Source organism: Netta rufina (genome assembly GCF_964035555.1).
Source record: "Netta rufina genome assembly, chromosome: 1".
NCBI lineage: Eukaryota > Metazoa > Chordata > Aves > Anseriformes > Anatidae > Netta > Netta rufina.
The window spans coordinates 28,078,928-28,098,467 of NC_140123.1; the positions used below are offsets into that span (position 1 = coordinate 28,078,928).

General features: G+C 43.1%; 1 protein-coding gene across 2 annotated transcripts in view; it reads right to left on the reverse strand.

Annotated features, from left to right (window-relative positions):
• The window catches only part of WDFY2 (WD repeat and FYVE domain containing 2), a 58,433-nt gene that overhangs the window by 24,781 nt on the left and 14,112 nt on the right, over positions 1–19,540 (reverse strand). For both annotated transcript variants that reach the window (XR_014619342.1, XM_084306360.1), the window contains exon 2: positions 3,274–3,341. Coding sequence is in view for 1 of the 2 variants with exons in the window: in XM_084306360.1 (XP_084162486.1) it covers positions 3,274–3,341 (68 nt within the window). In the remaining variant the exon portion in view is untranslated. The remainder of the gene's footprint in view (positions 1–3,273; positions 3,342–19,540) is intronic.

The following is a 19,540-nucleotide window of genomic DNA, read 5'->3' on the forward strand; positions in this document are numbered from 1 at the left end:
GATAAACAGCTCACAAAGAAAAAGTCTCAGGTAAATTAAGCCATTTCAAGTATGCTTTTTTCCAAACAGCCTGAAACACTTCAGATACAAAAGGTGCAAGCAACTGTTTGAGACAGGCTGCTAAAAAAAAGTCACTTCTGAGTTCCAAACCCACGTGCACATAGTCACGACAGTGTAAAGAGATTTTGCTGTAATCGTTTTCCTAAGGGAATTCTTCAGTAATATTTACTCTGCGAAAAATTAACATGTCAGCACTAAGCTTATGTCCACACTAGCAGCACTAATGTGGTTAAAGTGATCCCAGTTGTGACCAGACTGCAGCAGCTTATGCTTTAGATGAAAATTAGACAATGCCATTCAGATACTTTAGCATGTAGGTTCATTAAAAGGAGGGGTAAAATGTAAAAAACCCTAAGCCTCCAAGATGTTTAAGAGCCTTTCAAAATAATAACCACGAAAAATAATAGCACTTTGAAGGCTCTTGATTTTAATGCCTAGCTGATTTGGATTTCAGACCAGAAAAAGATTGATCTGAACTATGACAGAGGATGTGTGGGATATTCCTGACACAGAGATCTGGCTGTATTCTTTACCTTAAATACAAATTCAGACTGACACTGAGATTTTTGCCTTTGGAAACTGAATTATGCAGGGAAAAGAAAAAAAAAATGTCCTTCATGCACTCAACAGTGCGTCACCTCAATCAGAGGCTGACAGAAGTAGAAGAGAAATAAACTCTGTATCCGCAGTTTCAGGGACACCCCATGAAGTGCCAGAAGTGACACAGTTTAAGGAGCACATTTTGCTTTGCACAGTTTTTGACCTTTCTCTTCAAAACAAAGTGTTAACTATAAAAACCATCGTAAGACAGACATCATAAGTCATTATCTGATTCAAACCCTGGGTACTCTTCCGTCCCTCAATAAAACCTTCAGTCAGTTCTCCACCTGAGAGAGTTTTTTGTCTAGTTTGGGTCTTTCTGTGTGTTTTATTTTTATGCAAAGCTTACATCTACAGACTACAATGCTCTTTTGTAATTTTGTGAAAAGCAATGTGTTGGTTTTTTTTCCTCCTGTACAGATACCACCCAAAAACGTAAAGGTTACACATATATCCATGAGGAGGATTAACTTGCTCATCAGAGGTCCATTGTTAATACAGATGTTGAGACATCTCCGACATGAAGGAGAAGATTAGTCAGACTTCCAGTTCAGCTAGTTTGCCATACTGATACTATTCAGTGTGTATTTTTAAATAGGGGTTCTGCCTGTGGTGGTTTTTGAAAGCAGACCGAGTTCAACCAGTGGTTCAGCATGGCTGAATACAACCCACTCTGGCCACCAGCCTCCGTGACCATGCTCTGTGCAGTGCTCCAAAAAGGCCTCTTGGTGCTCGACACTGCCGTGACACTGGCTGAGAAAGCCAGCGAAAGACCACAGAAACTATATCCACCACAGGATGTTTCCATTACCCCTTCTCTTTGTAAAGGCTTGGCTGTGCAGCGATCTGGTTTGAACACCCACAGCTCTCTCTAGGCAGTCTAGGTGGGACCGCCACTCTCACAGCTTGCCAAACAGCACAAAGGCACCACGATGACCACTTTTTTTTTTTTCCATAGAGAACCTATATGCAGGTTTGTTCTCTAGACAACAAAAACCAATGTGAAGCTAAACCAGAGGACCATCAAAAAGGTGATCCATGCAGAAACAATCAAAACAATCATTGCCAGTCAAGCGGAAACTTGTGCAAAGGCTGACTTGGAGCCCTTGCTATGATTTCCAAGCTTAAAACCATGGCTGATAACAATGTAAGTGATGTTGCTCCAGTCTTTAATTATACCTGATCATTCTTGAAACCGGTGAATAATTCAGCATAACTTAAATGTCTCATGACTCAAAAATTTACCAGCCTTAAGTGAAGGAAGAGTAGCAGGTGTTCAAATCCATGAAGGAGCTTTAAAACAGCCCCCTTTGAGTGGGGCTGAATCTACTCAATCTTTTCCAACATAGCTGTTATTACTGGCAATAATGCAGCCTCTCTAAGACCAGAGGAAAAGCTAACAAGATTTTAAAATGCAAGCACATGCAAAAACACCACATGGAAAAAGAGAAGTATCAATGCCTAACTGTGAGAAGAACCATTTCATAACTATTTGACAGAGGTCCACAAACTGCCACATCATTAGTTGCTTTCCAATACCCTTTTGAGTATAATCTTGAACAGAAAATAATTCTTAGGCTTGAAATATTCTTACGAGTTTGCCTAAAGGAAAGAGATCTTCTTCTCCATTTACCAGGCAGGCAAACATCAGGGCCGCTCTACAGTCCCAAGCTGCTGCTGGGTTACTAAAACTGTTTAACATTTATTTATAGCTATTAAGTATTTTATGCATTATGGAGACAGGTGCCCTTTTCCAAATCTAGCCATGTGAGCTTAAAATACTACCTTCTCCAGACAGAATACCTCAATGGGATTGATAAATACTCCTTGATCAGTTTGATTTAAGGTCAGTTTCATTAGCATTCTAAAGATGGGCTAACCCAGCACATTTGAAGGCAAGGGAGGAATATTCGCATGCTCCTGCTGCTGGTGACCTGAGGAGTTATACCCCTGCACTCAACCCAGGTTATGACAGGGCAGTACTTTCTTCAGCTGCCTCCTGGAAAAATGGACATTGATCTGCAGTTTCTTTTAAAACATGAACACTCTCTTTGGGAGAGGAGGCCTACAGCAGATCATACTGAAAGGATCCATCAGGGAGACTTGGTTTTTCCACATCTAATTGCAGGGGTAAAATGATTCTGCTCCTCCACTGGAAAATCTGCCTAGTATGCCCTCTATCATATTAGCTACTGCAGGATTTTAAGTTCTTATCAAATAAAATCATTTACCATTGCACTCTAATGGCCTGAGCACATGAAATAGGAAGGGCAGAGTGATTTATACTGGTGACTTACAAAGCTTTATGGACTCCATTAGAGGCAAAATGCAAGCCTACATTTTGAGCTCCCACATTTGTTGATCTATGTCTGCATTACATGCTCATCCCTTGCTAGCATATTTGTGTTCTTTCGCTGCTGTAATCCCTGATGTCTCTTGGGAGCATTAGCATACAACTTGGTAAAGCTTCGCAGAAACCAAGGGGACTGTTGAAGCATTGAATTTAACATGGATTGGTAAGCTTGCAAATGGCCGTAAACATTAGGCTTCATCAACATCAGAAGAGACATTTTGTAAATACACAGTAGATAATGAATGCTTCCTTATACTTACATGGCATCGCATGGTATATGCTGGGCCAGTACTGCCCGCTGTCTCTCTTCAGCCAGACACGAACAGTTCTACGAGAGAACAAACACAGCGCACGTGAGGAAGAACGGAAAACTATGAAAGAAAACAAAGTGGCGGCGATGAACGTGGAAGACCATCTTCAAAACTGAATTATTTCACTGAGAAGAACAATAAATGCAGAAACTCCTACAGCAGGCCTACGTATCAAGCTTGGATGGTGATGAGGGTAGCTGATTCCTTGGCATGATGCAGTACTAAGCTGAATGCCTCGTAACAGTTGGCTGCCTGGCAGCCCTCCTCCTCCTCCTCCATCAGTACAGAGTTACTGAAGTGCTCCAGCCTCTCCGCAAACACATCAGTGGTTTTCCTTAGCTAGAAAACTTTCCCAGTCTTTAGGTTTCTCATATTCGTATCATATTTGCAGCTCCCTGGCACTCAATGAGTATGCCCTTCGCACAGCTGAGACGCTTGTTAGTTGTTTCCTGAACCAAGGACTGAACTGATGTACCGTCCAGGTCATTAAAGATTTATTTCAGCTCTCAGTATCATTTACTTCGTCTGACCCAACCTCTAAAACTTCTTTCTTAACGAGACTCTCTCAAACTTCAGCTAATTTCATCAAAACATGAGTACTAATGGTGTCACTAGTTAAAGCAGCTGGCACACAGTCCCTAGTTAATCTCAGTAGTCATCTCCTGCTCGTTGCTGCTCATCTCACTGCCAACTCTTACCTGCCTTACTGCTCTTCAAATCCTTATTTTCACTAATTTTAACTAGTGATTGCTCCATCTAAACCTGTATTCCATGTTCTACTGATTTACACTAAATGTGTTAACCTTATCTAGACAACTTAGTTATCCAAGACAGCATCAAGTTAGTGTTAGCACAATGCATTTTAATCCATGCCTGTTTATTTTTTCTACCAAAGTTAGGATACAACAATAGATACAAGAGGGATCTACAAAACTATTGTTAAATATAAGCCTTATTCTCCAGCAGCAAATCTATAACTTGCACTCAATAGTATTAAAAAAATAAATACATCAATCAAGAATGGCTCTTTCCAGGTATTGAAACACATGGAAATACGGGGTTATGGAGAGGACTACATTGCTATTGCTACTGTTACCTCTTTTCCCTGGAAAAACGGATTCCATCCCTTTTTACCCAGTAAAAGTTTAGAGCAATACATTAATATAATTTAATATAAATCGATCTGAAATGTTACAAGTACAAATCACGTCTGAACAGAGATGCCACATGATAAAATAATGCAATTCAAAAACTAGTTATTTGCCCTGTCAACAAATTAGTGTGCAAATTTCAAGTTCAGGGCTACATTACTCTCTGTTCCTGGATAACATATATCCCAAATCAGTTTTCTCTTCATCGTGCCCTGAATCCAAACTCATTTTTGAGCAGATAATTCAGCGACCTGCATATCTGGCCACCATGCAAGCTGTATCATTCTAAAAATGTCTTGTGTGTAGCTGAATTCACTGTGGGAATGAACATGGATGCACAAAAAAATAATGGGATGAATCGTGGGGAACTGATTTGAAACTGCCTTGAGGAAATGCACCGATACCCTGTGAGAGACCAGCATTTCTCGGCCATCCCAATCCATACATTCAGTGCCACTGGTTTCCAAAATCCCAGGCTTAGAGAAGGTCGCCTCTCCTTTCCAAGTTAAGGTCCTGGCAAATAATAAATCTAGGGAGGTATGACATATTAGACATTATTCAACTTGTTAAAAAAAAAAAAAAGGTGGTAGGAGAAATAAAAATCAAATTTATTTACAAAAATAGCAATAATTTGGAGGTTTTGGTGGTTGTGTTCTTGTTTTTGAAACTGTACCCACTGCAGACTTACTGTTTAATTTGACAATCATGACACAGTTAAGACTGTTAACCCAGTTATACTGAAACAAAAATATTCTCTGCCTACATTAAAAAAATGCAATATCTGGTGGTGGCTCCTTGTTAAGAGAGAAACTACATTTACTAGCGTATGCCTCTTCTGCAGGCACATAGTAAATTCATTTCATTACATAGTCAAATGTATCTCTATTCAGTGACTGCTCATACAAAATGAGAAAAAATATTGTAAGAACAAAGAGTATGAAAAGATGTTATCTTCCTCTAAGGTGTCTGAAAGGGAACATAATCAGAAAGTCTGCTCATGTAATTCATTACAGAAGTGCTCATCTTCCCAGCAAATTGTTTTAAATAAAGAAAAACAAAAGGTCTTGTAAACAATTTATTTTTTAAATTAAGGATGATTACTATGCAAAGCTTTAAAACAACTATTTAAAAGTTATGTTAAGCATTATAACAGACTTCTAATGTCTATGTATAAGATAGAAAAATACAAAAATCCTCACATCAGAAAATGATGAATCATGACTTTCTTCTCTTAGATGACTGGATTAGGTAAAGACTTGTATTGAAAGAAGAAAAACTGACCTCAGTTCATTAATCTTTTTTGGGTAATTGACATTTTTCTCAAAGTAGGCTGAGGCTGAAGAACAAACAGCACCAACAGCTGAACCCAGAAGAAGCCCTAAGAAGGGAGCATCTTTTTCAGCTCAAGTTCTGCACATTTTTGTGTACCTCTTGATACAATACTACCCACTAGATGTGAAAGCCTGATCTTTTGAAGCTTCTAAAGAATGCAAAGAAAAAATGTGTGAACAAAAACATCATTTTTTTATGGATATATAGAATGAAGAGTACTTGCTAGCTGCATGGTTGTTGGACTGCAACCCAGCACCCACCCAGGTCAGGATCCATCCTTCAACTGCTCTGGAGTGATTCAATTGGCATCACCATGGAAATGAATTGCCCCTTCATTTTGTTGCCAGTGAATTGGCTTGGAAAGACTTTTTGAACCTGTCAAATCAATGGATACTCTTCTGCTGCTTTTATAAAAGAGATGATTTATTTTTAAATGAGACAGGCTATGCAGAAGTAATCCTGCCAGGCAAAATACAGGTTTAGTCTTCGTATATTAATGGGATGTGAAAAATGCATATTCTAAAAATTGCTTTTTCTCTGTTATACTTGAGAGCAGGTGTCTCGAGTCCAGGTTACTGTGGTGGTACCAGCAGGTCTCAAACACAGTGCTAGGCTGTGTGTATGTGCAGGAGCTGGGCTTCACCTGCTTGGTGCTAGTCACGGTGCTGCTGAGGAGGTGCTTACATCTACAGCAACATGCACACCTCAGCGCAGGAGCTCTGAACTTCATCATCTACAGAAGCTGATTCAATTACTTGTATGTACCCAATTCTACCATTACCTAGAGGAACAAGTTATCCTGTCCTCTGCAGTTCTCCAGAATACCTGGAGAAACACTGGCTCCAGCCGCATAGATACATGCTGTGGGTACAGAAATGTAGGGTATTGGTTTTATTCAACAGATCCCACCTCTCCTTGTGAATGTTTTCCTTCCTTGCTCCTACCTTTTTTAAAGGTCTCTGTTCATGGAGATGCATGCTGTGATGCACCACTGCCTTCCTGCCCCAAGGACACGCTGGCTGCCAGCTGTGCAAAAGAGCAGGGGCAGCCCTCACCACATATGATTTACTGTAGTATTTTAGGTATTCCTGGGCTTCAGGAAGGTGTTTTGAATAGCATTTCAACATACCCTTCAGCATTGTTTATAGATTAGATCGTATATATGTGTATTTTCAAACCTCCTGTCTTACTAAAGGGCTGGGAAAGGATGGGTAAGCATCAGACCCAGCAGAAGGTATGAACTGAGCTATACTCGTGAGTGCCTAGCAGAGACATTTCAACCTGTCACCTTCTAAAGCATCGGGCTCATCCAGAGATCAAAGCCTGCCCTCTTGCTGCTCTTTGGAAAGGGAGGGAGGTCATCGGTGTTAATGACATTACATGGTTAAAAATAAAGGCATCCGCTTCTGCCAGCTGTCCTAACCCCAGAGCTGATTTAACCCACTTACAGAGCAGTTTGCAAAGAGGGAAAGGATCCAGTCTGGAGAATTCTTTAAAAGTTGTGGCTAGATATTTAACTGGCATATTTAACTGGGTATTTAACTGATTCCCACCATCAGTCTTTTAAGTTTTGTTTAGTGTTGAAACAAAAAAAATAAAAATACTACCTGTTCCTAGATATCCAATAATAGATAATTTAGGAGTATTCAAAAGCCACACCCCTGGGGAAAAAAAAAAAAACTGGACTGGAAACAGCAAAAGCTTTATCTGCTGTCATTAAATAAACATGACAACAGTAGTATGTAAAAATCCAAGCACAGCACTGACAGTTTTACTGCCTTTAACAGACAGACATTGTCATTAGAAGCAAGATAAAGAAAAATATTTAACCACTGCACTAAAGATCCCGCAGCATTATAACCCTCTCCCCCGGCCCTCCCAACTTCTCCAGGGGCTTTTGTGGGCGTGAGATGTGAAGAGCTTCTGGCTCCTGTCAGTTGATGATACGAGCCACTACTGGGGTTTTCTGCAACAATAAGAAGACCTTTCATGTCTAGTGGCAGCTCATGGACCAGTGCCAGTCACTGGGACCAGTGACAGTTTCATTTCTGATAGTTTTTGCAAGATGTGAAACCAAAAGCCAAAACCAGACCCGATTTCCAAAGCAGCCTGTGCTTCAGGGAAAACAGAAAGAATTTTAATAGCTGAGAGCCAAAACCTCAGGCACCAAGAGGAGTTTATCTTATAGATCCTCAATCCTCTGTCTTTCTGGAAGCAAAACAAGCCCCACAAACCCCCCCCAACACTTCCACCACCATCCCAGGGAAGCACACTACTGTCCCTCGCATGCTCACCCGTAGTGGTCCCCACGGAGACCACCACACAACTCTGCTGGATGCTTCTGCAGGACCCATAAACACTGGGGCACATTTCAGGCTTCACCTCATTTTCACCGGTTTTGTGGAACAAAGCTGTAGGAGGGGTACGACCTGGCCACCTCCCAGCAGCCAACCCCTTGAACATCCTCCTGGGGTATCCGAAATCCCACCACCGTTGCCACCAGTCCATCAGTCCCCGTGCACAAAGCTGTTCTCAGCACCACAGAAACACAACCACTGCTGGGGAGCCAAAGCAAGCCGTGCACAGTCCTAGAGGTGAAGAGCACAGTGAGCACACCAAAACTCACAAAAAGAGCTGGATCTGTTGGAAGGTAGCACAGGCACCAGCTCTGCCAGGAAAAGGAATCTGATGACTCCTTCAGTGTTTGAGCACACAGTGAATCCCACCCACTGATATAAAACCCCACTGCTCCAATTTTCATCCATGCCCAGGCTATTAGAGAACCTTTTAGGGCCACAAGGATGATAGGGGCCTGAAGCATCTTCCCTGTGAGGAAAGGCCGAGACACCTGGGGCTGTTCAGCCTGGAGAAGAGAAGACAGAGGGGATCTTATTAATGTCTACAAATATCTTAAGTGTGGGAGACAGAGGGATTTGGCCAGCCTCTTTTCAGTGGTCTGTGGGACAGGACAAGGGGCAATGACCACAAAATGGAGCCCAGGAAGTTCTGCACCAACATGTGAAAGAACTTCTGCACGGTGAGGGTGACGGAGCACTGGGACAGGCTGCCCAGGGAGGTTGTGGAGTCTCCTTCTCTGGAGATATTCAAGGCCCATCTGGACGCCTACCTGGGCAGCCTGCTCTGAGGAACCTGCATGGGCAGGGGGGTTGGACCCGATGATCTCTTGAGATCCCTTCCAACTCCTACAGTTCTGTGATTTTTAGGTGAAATTTAAATAGCATTATTAAATCTTTGCTTTCCTTGCTTTGCCTCCTGTGAATGTCTCCTGCTTCATGCATTCTGAGCAACTAGTGTAGCTTCTTGCCATACCACAGCAAGAGCCTGGATCCCACAAAAACTAAGAGACATATGTTTTATGAAACTTTTAATCATGAATAATCTCATTTTGAGCCAGCATCTGCTGAGAAGACGGGGAATGAACTACTCAAGAGTTGTGCAAAGTAAGATCAGAGGTTACTGACCTTGCAAAGCGCTTTGCTAGTTCCTCTCTCCTCAGGAGGGAAGCAGCAGAAGAGCCCTGGAATGAAGCTCTGTGCTGAAGTGCACTTGGAAGAAAACTGCAGACTTTAAGGACTGCACATCTACCACCTATCTTCAGGAAAAAAACACATTGCACACAACAGCGTGCCAAGCAAGCAAGCAGATGTATCAAAAGGTGGGATTTTTTCACACAATGTTCTGTTTGAAGGGATTCGAGCCATTTTCAAGAACAGCTGCAACTCGCACTCAGATGACACAACATTCTAACTCGAAGCTTGCTTTTCAAGATATTTCCCCATTTAATTCATGCTGCTGTAAACCAAATGCAAATGCATATTGCATAATAGGGAAAATTTCAGAGTTTTGGCAGGTTATATGCAACCATGGAGTTACATATCAAGGAAAAACTTATGACTATCAGTGGTACTTTGACCTAAGAGAAAGAGACACCTCCTTATTTAACACAGCTTGGTTTACAAAGAAGTTTTTTTTGTTTGTTTGTTATTTTGTGGAAAGCGTCTCCTTCATTTTCTAGTCAATCTCAGGAGAAGTGGATTTTTATTATTCAGGAAAAAAAAAAATGATAGCAACATGACAGTTTTTCTACTCAGCTGTGAAACAGTTTCCAGCCATTTCTCAGCTTTCTGGACAACGAGCAGCACAGTTCAGTGATTTTTCCAGTTACTGGAGCATGTATGCCTGGAAGCTGTGTGCGCTCCGCTGTTCAGGCACTGGACCAAAATCAGATTCTGACCGGTTTCCACTGCAGAGAATATGGGCAAGTACAGACTGACCAAAATGGACTCAAAGTCACAACCACAGAGAAATAATATGTTACCTTGAGGTTACCAGCGCAAAGTTCAGGACACTGAGCTGCCTCAGGTCTTCAGCAGCTCCACAGCAGCTCTGTAAATCACATATAACATGAAGCAGTGCAGTGACTACACCACATTCCTGCATAAATGCTGTAGGGAAACTAATTTTATCTGCAAATGCAGGTAAATGCAGGGTTGAAGTTCTCAGTAAGCATCGGCCTACAGCTTGGGAAACCATTCAGCACAAAGTGTTATATCACGCTTGAGTTCTTTTCCAGCAAAGTTTCAGAATTAACTCCCTCATCAAGACCTGTGCATAAATCTTCCTTTCAGGTCTTTGGGGGAAACAAAATAAATTTCATCACTCACTCACCCACAGATTTCCCCCCTCTGCATCCCACTGAATGATTTTCTTCCAGATCAGATGCAGTTTTGGTGCTTCTTGCTCTGATCGATTCCTGTTTGCATGTGGGAAGCATGAACACACAACCTTTTGAAGGTAATCACATTGGCTAATTTAATTATTTCAACCCAATTACTTTCACCTCCTTCCCACATTCAAACGTCTAAGTAATGGAAGTTATTAGAAAGATCCTCATTAGATTAGAATAGAGGCCTGCTATGCAATAAGTGACTCAGTGGAACCACACTAAAAATACCTGGAGGATCAGTGATTTGCACGAAAGCAACCTTCCAACTCTCCTCTATGTTCTCCATGAAGCAAGAGGTGAAGAATAAGAATCTACCAGGTGATCAGCCTGCTTCTGCACTGCCCTGCAGGAACACCTCTTTGGCATTTTTTTTTCCTCCAGAGCTTCTACGGGCTTTCAGCTAAGTTAATGATCGATTTTAAGTTTGTCGTTTATGCATGCTTCACCCTGAAAAAACAAATTCTTTACACAACAGATTTAAAATAAGATGCTTTTAAATCTTTTTAGTTAAAGTTGGATATACGCATTTCAATATACCCACCATCAGCATTACATTTCGAAGAAATAGTGTTTGTGTATGGGCTACAGGGTGAGGATTGATGTTTGATCCAAGGACTAAATGAAGTCCCTAGTTGAAATTTGTAACAAAAATGACTGACAGATGGGGCAGAAAGAATTGCCTCGGTTTTACTCTTCATTCTCATTCTGCTCTGAAATGATACCACGGCATCAGCGAGGAAACAGCACAGCACCTGAGAGGAGAGATGAGCACTGAAGAACAAAAGCTTGCAGGTAATAAAGGGATATGGAGGAAGACGAGAGATCCTGGCTCAAACAGCCATACCCTAAGGCCTCGATTTATTTTTCATATAAATGCTTCCCTTGGTTAACTATACAGTGCAGCACATGGTGAATTATGTATTTACTGCGGGGGAAGGAACCCACAGTTCCACTTCCACAGGATGCTGCTCCCGCAGCATTTTAATTTCTGGGTGTAAGTCATCTGCATCATCTGTTGCAAAAGAGCAAATTAAGTCGTGAACTACTTCACCACTTCTTGAGGGATATTTTATGTATTAAACAGAGTATGACCATTTATCGCAGATATTTGAGAATACCAGTGTAAATGTACCAGAAATAGGGGTCTGGCCTCTAAAAGAGGAAAGTACAACAAAGTTGCAGGGGAAAACCTGTTTCCACGAGTTTCTTAGATTTCAAGAACAGCATCAATCATACCCTGGTGCAAACAAACTCCTTTCCAAGCAAGGACCTTTTAGTCCTAACACCCACATAGCTCGCATTACAGTTGTTATCTCCCAATTTACACATGTATTTCTATCACTATATGAACTTTCACTTTAATTAACCATTTCTATTTATTTTTTTTCTCTGTGCAGAAAAGAAAACCCCTATACCTGTACTATAGGGATAAGTTCCTTAGTCAACAAATGTAACCAGCTGATTGTTCTATGTGGCTGTAGATGCTGAGGGCTTACTGAAATCCCCTCTGTAAGCACAGCTGGGCTCTGTTTTCCACATAGGGATGAACAATCATGGCACTGTTTTTCCAGAGACAGCAAACACATCGGCTTGGAATGCGTTTGCCTGCTCTGCACCACACCAAGACGCCTCTGGAAATGCTGCCCTTGGGGCATCAAGGACTTTCTGCACAGCCCCCCCATTTCCAGTTTGTCCAGTTTACCACTGAACCATGATTCACAGGTGATAAAATGTTCCCTCAGCTTTTCTGCTCCTTGCTGCTTCGTTCTCAGGGCAGCCTGACTCAGAGATGTTCTCACTGCCCTTGCACAAACCCAGCCCCTACCTGCTTTGGTCTGCCAGAGGAGGCCAGAAGCTCTGATCAGCAGCACAGCTTTGGCTGGGGACTCAAGCGATCATCTGGGAACGAAAGCAGCAAGCCCAGCAGCTTCAGTGCCAGCAGAAAGGAACAGAGAAAGCCAGGCAAAGCAATACAAACCCAGCCCAGTCCTAAAGGGTTTGCTCTTCGGCTGCAAAACTGCAGCCCTGAAGTGCCATGCCAGGTGTCTCATATTTCTTCTTTGCATGCAGACTGAAAAGTGCCTTGTGAGGTGCGAGCAAAGCCCAGACCTCCATGTGTGTGTAATTTAGAGGCGATCTGACATTGAGGGGTTAGCAGGCAGTCACAGCTTGTCACCCCAGCATTCCCACGAGGGCTGTGTGCAGGAATGGAAAACAACACCAGTCAATAGAATCTCTTTTTAAACCTGTACTGTGAGACCGAACATCCCACCTTAAACTTTAGATGTTACTATTAAAAAAAAAAAAAAAATCCATTTCAAACATGCAAAGCTTCTTCACATCCAGACACCTCTTTCATACAGCCACACTGCAGCTTTCCCACCCTGCGGTATTCAGTTTCATAGTGAGCTAATTTTGTTTGATCACCTTTGAAGTTAGTTAACTGCTAAGTTCACAGAACATCCTCCTGCACTTGTGTTACAAGACTGGAAGATTGTTGTCCCCAACATCTCTGTATGTAAGTTGCCACGTATAGTCCTACAATTTCTTATGTGCTTCCTCTTTAATGTAATCGATCTTTCCAGTCTCTTGGGAAGGCTGCTTGTGTGGCCTATTCTCCTCACCTGTCTTCCACTCCCTCCAGTAAGGCAACATCCAGACAGAACTGGCATCTTCTGTGCCAGACACTGCAATCCAGACAAACCTGCTGAATTGTAAGAGCTTTATCTTTCTTTTTATCCATCTCCCCCCACCCTTACGTCCCCCAGCAGTGTTTGCTTATTTGACAGCAGCTGCGCATGTTTTTTCATTCAGACCGGCATAATTTAGAAACTTCCAACATATGGATGAAAGAAAAAAGGAGATATATTTATCAACATTAGATTCTCTCTGCAATACACTGTCATCCACTCGCTATGTTCTCCCACAGTTCTTCCCATCTCCCCAGTCCCCAAATCAGCTTATCTGCTAATTTGGGGCAGCTGACTGGCCCAGACTGCATTAGGCTGGCAGGAAACAGAGGATTCACCAGCTACAGCCCCAAGGGGCGATCCCAGAACCACGTGTTCCTTGCAAGAAAGGTGGAAAGAAAATAAGGAATGAGAGCAACAGGCAGAGGCAATCACATACCAGGGGAAACCTCGATGGTACACATCATGTTTTCTCCTTGTAAAGATGAGCCCAGAAAGCAAAGTCTGTTGCATAAACATAGGGGGGACACAAGACCAGCTCCACCATCAGGTCTGGAAACATGCATCATCTAAACATGTCAAATGGTGCAATGCATTGCAGTGCAGCTTTGTAAAGGGATCTGGAGGAACTCTGTATTGACAGGAGGCCACTGCTTAGGTGGCTGTTAGCCATCCACCAAACCAGCAATGCCTGCAGCAGCTCCTGTTCATTTATCCAATTGCTACCTTACAGGTAACTGCTGCTTTGCACTGAGACAGCTTCCTGTTCATGGCAAAACCATCAAACATTATTAAAGCCTCTCTGCACCTCGTTATTTTTTTTTTTTTTTTTACTACTTACTATACCTTGTAGTCTGCATTGTGTTCTCCTGACTTATTTTTCTCTAGAGGGTTACAAGAAGAATCCTCTGCAGTTCCTGCCCAGACGCTGCCTCTGCTTCTATTCTCCAGGTCTTGATTGCTGCCACTCATCGGGGAAGTACTGGCCTTATCTTGGAAGAAACAGATTTGAGGTCTCAAGATAAAGATTAGCTCTGAAGATCTGCTTCTGTGTTTTGCAGCCCTTCACGTTTAAGTCTTATTCCAAGCTAATACAAAAGGCAACATCTTGAAGTCCAAAAGTTCTTACAAGGTCATGCTACTGGGCACGGGGATAACAATAAAGGTGTTAATATTTATATATTCAAAGGAATCAGGTATTTGAGGCAGAGCACTTCAAAGCAAGGACTTTCAGCTTCATTTCTCTTTTTAGCTCCTGGGCAACTATGTATTTTCATGGGAAACCTGATCCACTTTTCCCATCCGGAATAAAGAGAGGGTTCCTCACCAGAAAGCTTACGTTCAGTAAGCTCCCATCCCAACATGTCCAAATTCAGAGAGATAAGGATTCTTGGACTCACAAAGAAACACCGAGAGCTAACAGATGCACAGCTTACAACAAATGCAAACTACTTCATAACAACACAGAGCTGGCCTGTAGCAGCAGCACAGCACATCATCAGCTGTGCAACACCATTAGAGGCAGCACACAGCATCCACAGCACGGTCAGCGTGGTGCCTTGCCTGTTACTGCTATGAACAAAAGGCAGTCCTGAGCTATTCTGCTAGCAACTGGAGGATGACTTGTAGGATTTCTTTTTAGGAAAAGGGCAACGTGGTGTGAAACAAGACAGATACACACCACAGACAGTTGGGTTAAGAAATATTTTCACGGTGGCCAGAATTACATGCAGAGGTGTTGCATGTCACAGCTTCTTCCACACCGCTTTACTCACAGATGCTGCCTTCCAGCAAGACACTGCTAGTTAGCACAGAAATGCAAAGAAAAGTGCCTGAAGTAATGACCTGGGCTATTTGAGAGCCATCAAAACCAGGGGATGGCAGCAGATTGAAGCAGACCTGATCCATCGCTGCCCTTGACAGAGGACACCAGATTTTAAGTGGTAATGCAAGGCAGGAGCCAGCTAGAGCCCACCCAGTGGGCGAGTCAATCCTGGTGTTATCAGTTAAAGCCCCAAATCAGCTCACAGCATCTGCTGGGGGAAAAACGAGCTGAGAGGAGGTAAAGGCAGTGAATATGGGAAGGCTGCTTTGCGATTCTGCTGAGTTCAGCAGGTTCAGCACCGCCTGAAAAACCCAGTCAGGTTTGTAATTCTGGCTCAGCTCTTCACAGATCAGACAGGATTGCTTCTTAAGTGGAGGGCACGGGGGAGAGGAACAGCTTTCCCTGCAGACAGTTAAGCTACTGTGCAAAAAAGTTGAAGAGGATACATCCAGTTACCTCAAGCCAGGAGATGTGCTTCCCACAAGCTAGAACTACACCCTTCTGGTTTCAAACTCCACGCATGTTGTGCTGTATCAAGCAGTGCCTCCTCCCACTCTCCTGCTCTGGCATTTGAGTCACGCCAAAGCCATCCAGGTGAAACAACCTGACGGTCCGGTCAGCCTCTTCCACGTTTCATAACTTCCAGGAGTGAATCCTGTCTGGTTATCAGCAGCACCCAGAGCTTTGGAGGGATACGTGCAAGCCAGGAGCAGTTATCAAAAATGTAAACCATTAACAGCCTTCAGCAGATTAAGCAGTTTACTTAATTCAGCCATGTCCCAACTACAGCATCTGGAGGGAGGCAATGCACGGGGTGGTGGAAGTGTTTTAATCATTTACTCAGAGGCCTTTGGGAGCTAAACATTTTTGTTTGTCCCGGGGGTAGGATCTGGCCCCTAAAACAGATCAGCTGGACAGTTTGCTCTAAATGACACCAACAAACAGCAACTGCAAGTTTACAGAGAAGACCCAAAACAGTTATGACCTTGAACACTGAAGCGAACAAATGGGTTGTTTTGGAAATACACACAGATTGTCATCATCTGCACTGCACAGGATAAATAAGGGCAAGCTAAAAATGCAGCAACCAGATGATTTCACAAACACATCTTCCCCTCGCTTGTACTGCACCTTTAAATACTTACTTCACTCATGTAAGTCTGAAAAATCAAGGTTTGTCTTTGCTTTTCCCACTCACTTTTTAATATATTTTTTTTGGCTTGATAATTTAAGTTTATTTTAATCAAGTGTTCAAAGGAAAATACTTCAGGGTAAAGAACCAAGAGCTCACGGTACGGCAGCTCCATGCTGATCAGAAGGCACTGATCATTAGGGATTTACATCCTGACTTCCCCGGTGCTTGACTACTACCTTGTATCTAAGACATACAGGCACCGAAGACAGTCCATTAGTCTCCTTCCCTTCCAAATCAATCACTTAAAAGCTTAGAGCCATTTTTCTGGACTCCCATCAGTTCTCCCAGCCAGCCCACGCTGCCTGCTCCTCTGGCACCCCTCACGCTCACGCGCATTTCAGCCATGCTGTTCCTCTCCCCAGAGCTTTGGCTCCAGCACTCTGGTTACGCGAGGGCTGACAGTGATTTACACGTCCTGCTAGGCTCGGCCATTTAAAAACACTCACGCAATTGGCAAGAACATAGATTTCAGATGTGTGTGTACGTGGGGGAAAGGCGCAGACGCTCGCTCTGCATCCCAGCCTTCCTGTTTTCAGCAGCGCCCATCAACCAGGGACCAAGGTCACCCCTCTCCTTGGCAGCAGCGAGGTTTCAGCATTGGTGCATCCCCAAATAACTGCAGTGGTAGCCCCCATACCTGCTCCAGCAGCTGTTGTCCCCTTCCTCACCAACTCAAACACGGCTTGGAAGCTACAAGGCAAAGGTAAATATTGCCATCCCCTTCGTCTCATCTCACTGCAAAGGAAAATCCCTTCCCATTTAAAAACAGTAGAAAAATGCAACTCAGCATCCCAGCCCACTCCCCGTTGCCTGAGAGGCATCACGCGTTTGCTGTCTCAAAAAATCTGAATGCATTTCAATAATAAACAGGTTTAATCAAGTCCACTGCTAAACTGGGGACGGCTGCGGGCTGCTGGTGGGAAAAGGGATGCAGGAACACAAAGATGCAACGGGACTTCAGGTTTTCAGAAGGCGACATCTGGTAGATAAGAACAGCTGAACGTGCCAAATACCTTTCACATCACCAATGCACGAGGCTTTTGGTGTTGTTTTCAAACCAGATTTCTGGTGCCAGTGCTTTTCCGATCCAAGCTGTCCCATCTCGCTTTCGTATCAGATGACTGCTGAATATTGCTAATGCTGAGTGCTGTTAAATACCAGGGATGTGCAACTGCTCCAGGACTTCATGCAGGAAGTCTTTTTTCAGCCTGCCTCTTCTGAATATCAAATGGCTAAGACAGAGCCAGGGAAAGAATGAATAAACAGGAAGGTGAGGAAAAGGAGAGAGCGAGGTGAGAGGAGATGTATTATTGATAGAACATGAATGGGAAGAACAAGCAGTAGGGAGCAGGTTATAAACTACAAATGACACACAGCCTGCAGGAAGGATGGCAGTGAGCATTTGATTTAGCAACCCCTAGGCAAGGAAACTAAACCAGCACAGTATTCTGGTAACAACAGACCTAGCCAACTGAGGCAACAGGCTGCAGACAAACCCTCCGAGCCCCAAGACTCGCCCTGCACCCCAGTTACTGAGATGGCTGGGGCATCAAGGAGGTGTGTGTGAGGTCACCCCAACACCAGAAGGAAGGGAGAACTCAACTCGTGTTTACGAAGCAGTCTGGTGGTGACAGACGTGGTAATGAAAACCCTTCCAGCTGCACTCGACAACTGAGTATTTCCCTGCCTGTAATCTCCAAATATGTAACACGGAAAGTATTTCCTCCATTAAGGCTTCTCTGCGTGGTGTGCTGGCACCTACCTCAGTGCTTCACAAATGGGAGGTTGGGACACTGCTACCTGGGACAGGAAACACATCAGGCTGATTAGCTTTTGGCTAACAGGTTAACTGGATTATTTTTTTTTTCCCCAGGAGTGGGAGGAGGGGAATGGTATTTAAGGCAAACAAAGGTTCACTATCTATCATTGTGAAATAAGCATATTGAAAATTAAGCAATAGTTTAAAGTTTTAAAAAAAAAAAAAAAAAAAAGGGGAGTCTAATGAAGACTATTTACCCAAATTCAAATCCAAGGTTTGTTCCCCCCTGCCCCAACAGTGAAATTTGTACTTGAAAGAAAATACACAGTGAAAATGTTTTTCAGGGAGAGAAAAAGCTTCAGTCCAAATGGCTTCCTCTGCAGGGCTCACAGAAAGTTTCAAGTTTCAGCACTGGCTGTTAAGAAGTTCCTCCTCTTGTGGCCTCCCAGATTCAGTCAAGTTGCTATTGAGACTCAAGAATAAAAACTTTTGTTGTTGTTCAAAAGAGCTTAGCTAACAATAAGGAAGCACACACCGTGGAATCAGACTTGGTCCTGTTTAGAAAACATTTACAAAATATGGATATTAGTTTAAAAAAGCAAAAATAAATGAAAAATAAATCAAAGCACAGATAATTTGAGATTCTTTTAAGTCAGCCCTGGGTGGGTAGAGAAGGGATCCACCAGGATCCAGCTCCACAGGAGAACCTAAGCACAGTGATACCAAACGTGAGCAGGTTTCACTAAGTGCACAGATTTGGTAGCGCTGCCCTGACAAAAGAGGCAGGTTCTCAAAAATGGGGCTGTTCAAGCCAACCACTGCAAAATGCCAAAAAGACGTGAAATCCCACAGTCTTCCCCAGGCCCTGACACATCCTACAGCTGTAGTTTGGACTGCATAAGCACAGGGATCCCAGCCTGCCTCCTCGTGTACTCCACAACAGCTTAGCTGTAAGAACACGTAACGGGGAGGACCAGGAGGGCTCTGAGATCTCCTCAGCGTGCAGGCGCTGACACCACACTCTCCAGAATCGAAGCTCAAACAATCTGGGGGAATAAAAACAAATTAAATGAATAACTGATACTAATTCACCTGGCAGGACGGCCAGCTTCTGAAACTTTCAGTTTCAGCAATTGATTCCACCCTTCTTCGCCCAAGCTGCTTGATTTTTTTTCCAGGTACTAGATAACCTCACCAAACAGCAACACCAGTGTCACTCTGATCTGTGATTTCTGGAAATCATATTGATTTGGTTGCATAGGAGGAAAGGGGAGCCAAGCTAGACATCTTGTCCTGTTTATTTTCATGTTACTCATGCATAAATTATGAGTAGCTATCAGTTAAGTATATTTGACTCCAAACCTTCTCCCCTCCCTCTTACTAGCTGGTTAAAATTGTTTCCATAAGATGTGATGCAATGGGTCCTCAAGGAGAACTTCTGTGTGCATCTGGAGGGAGAAAGTGCAATTTAGTGGTACAGCAAAAGAAGCAGATTTTGTAGACAAACGCTATAAAAA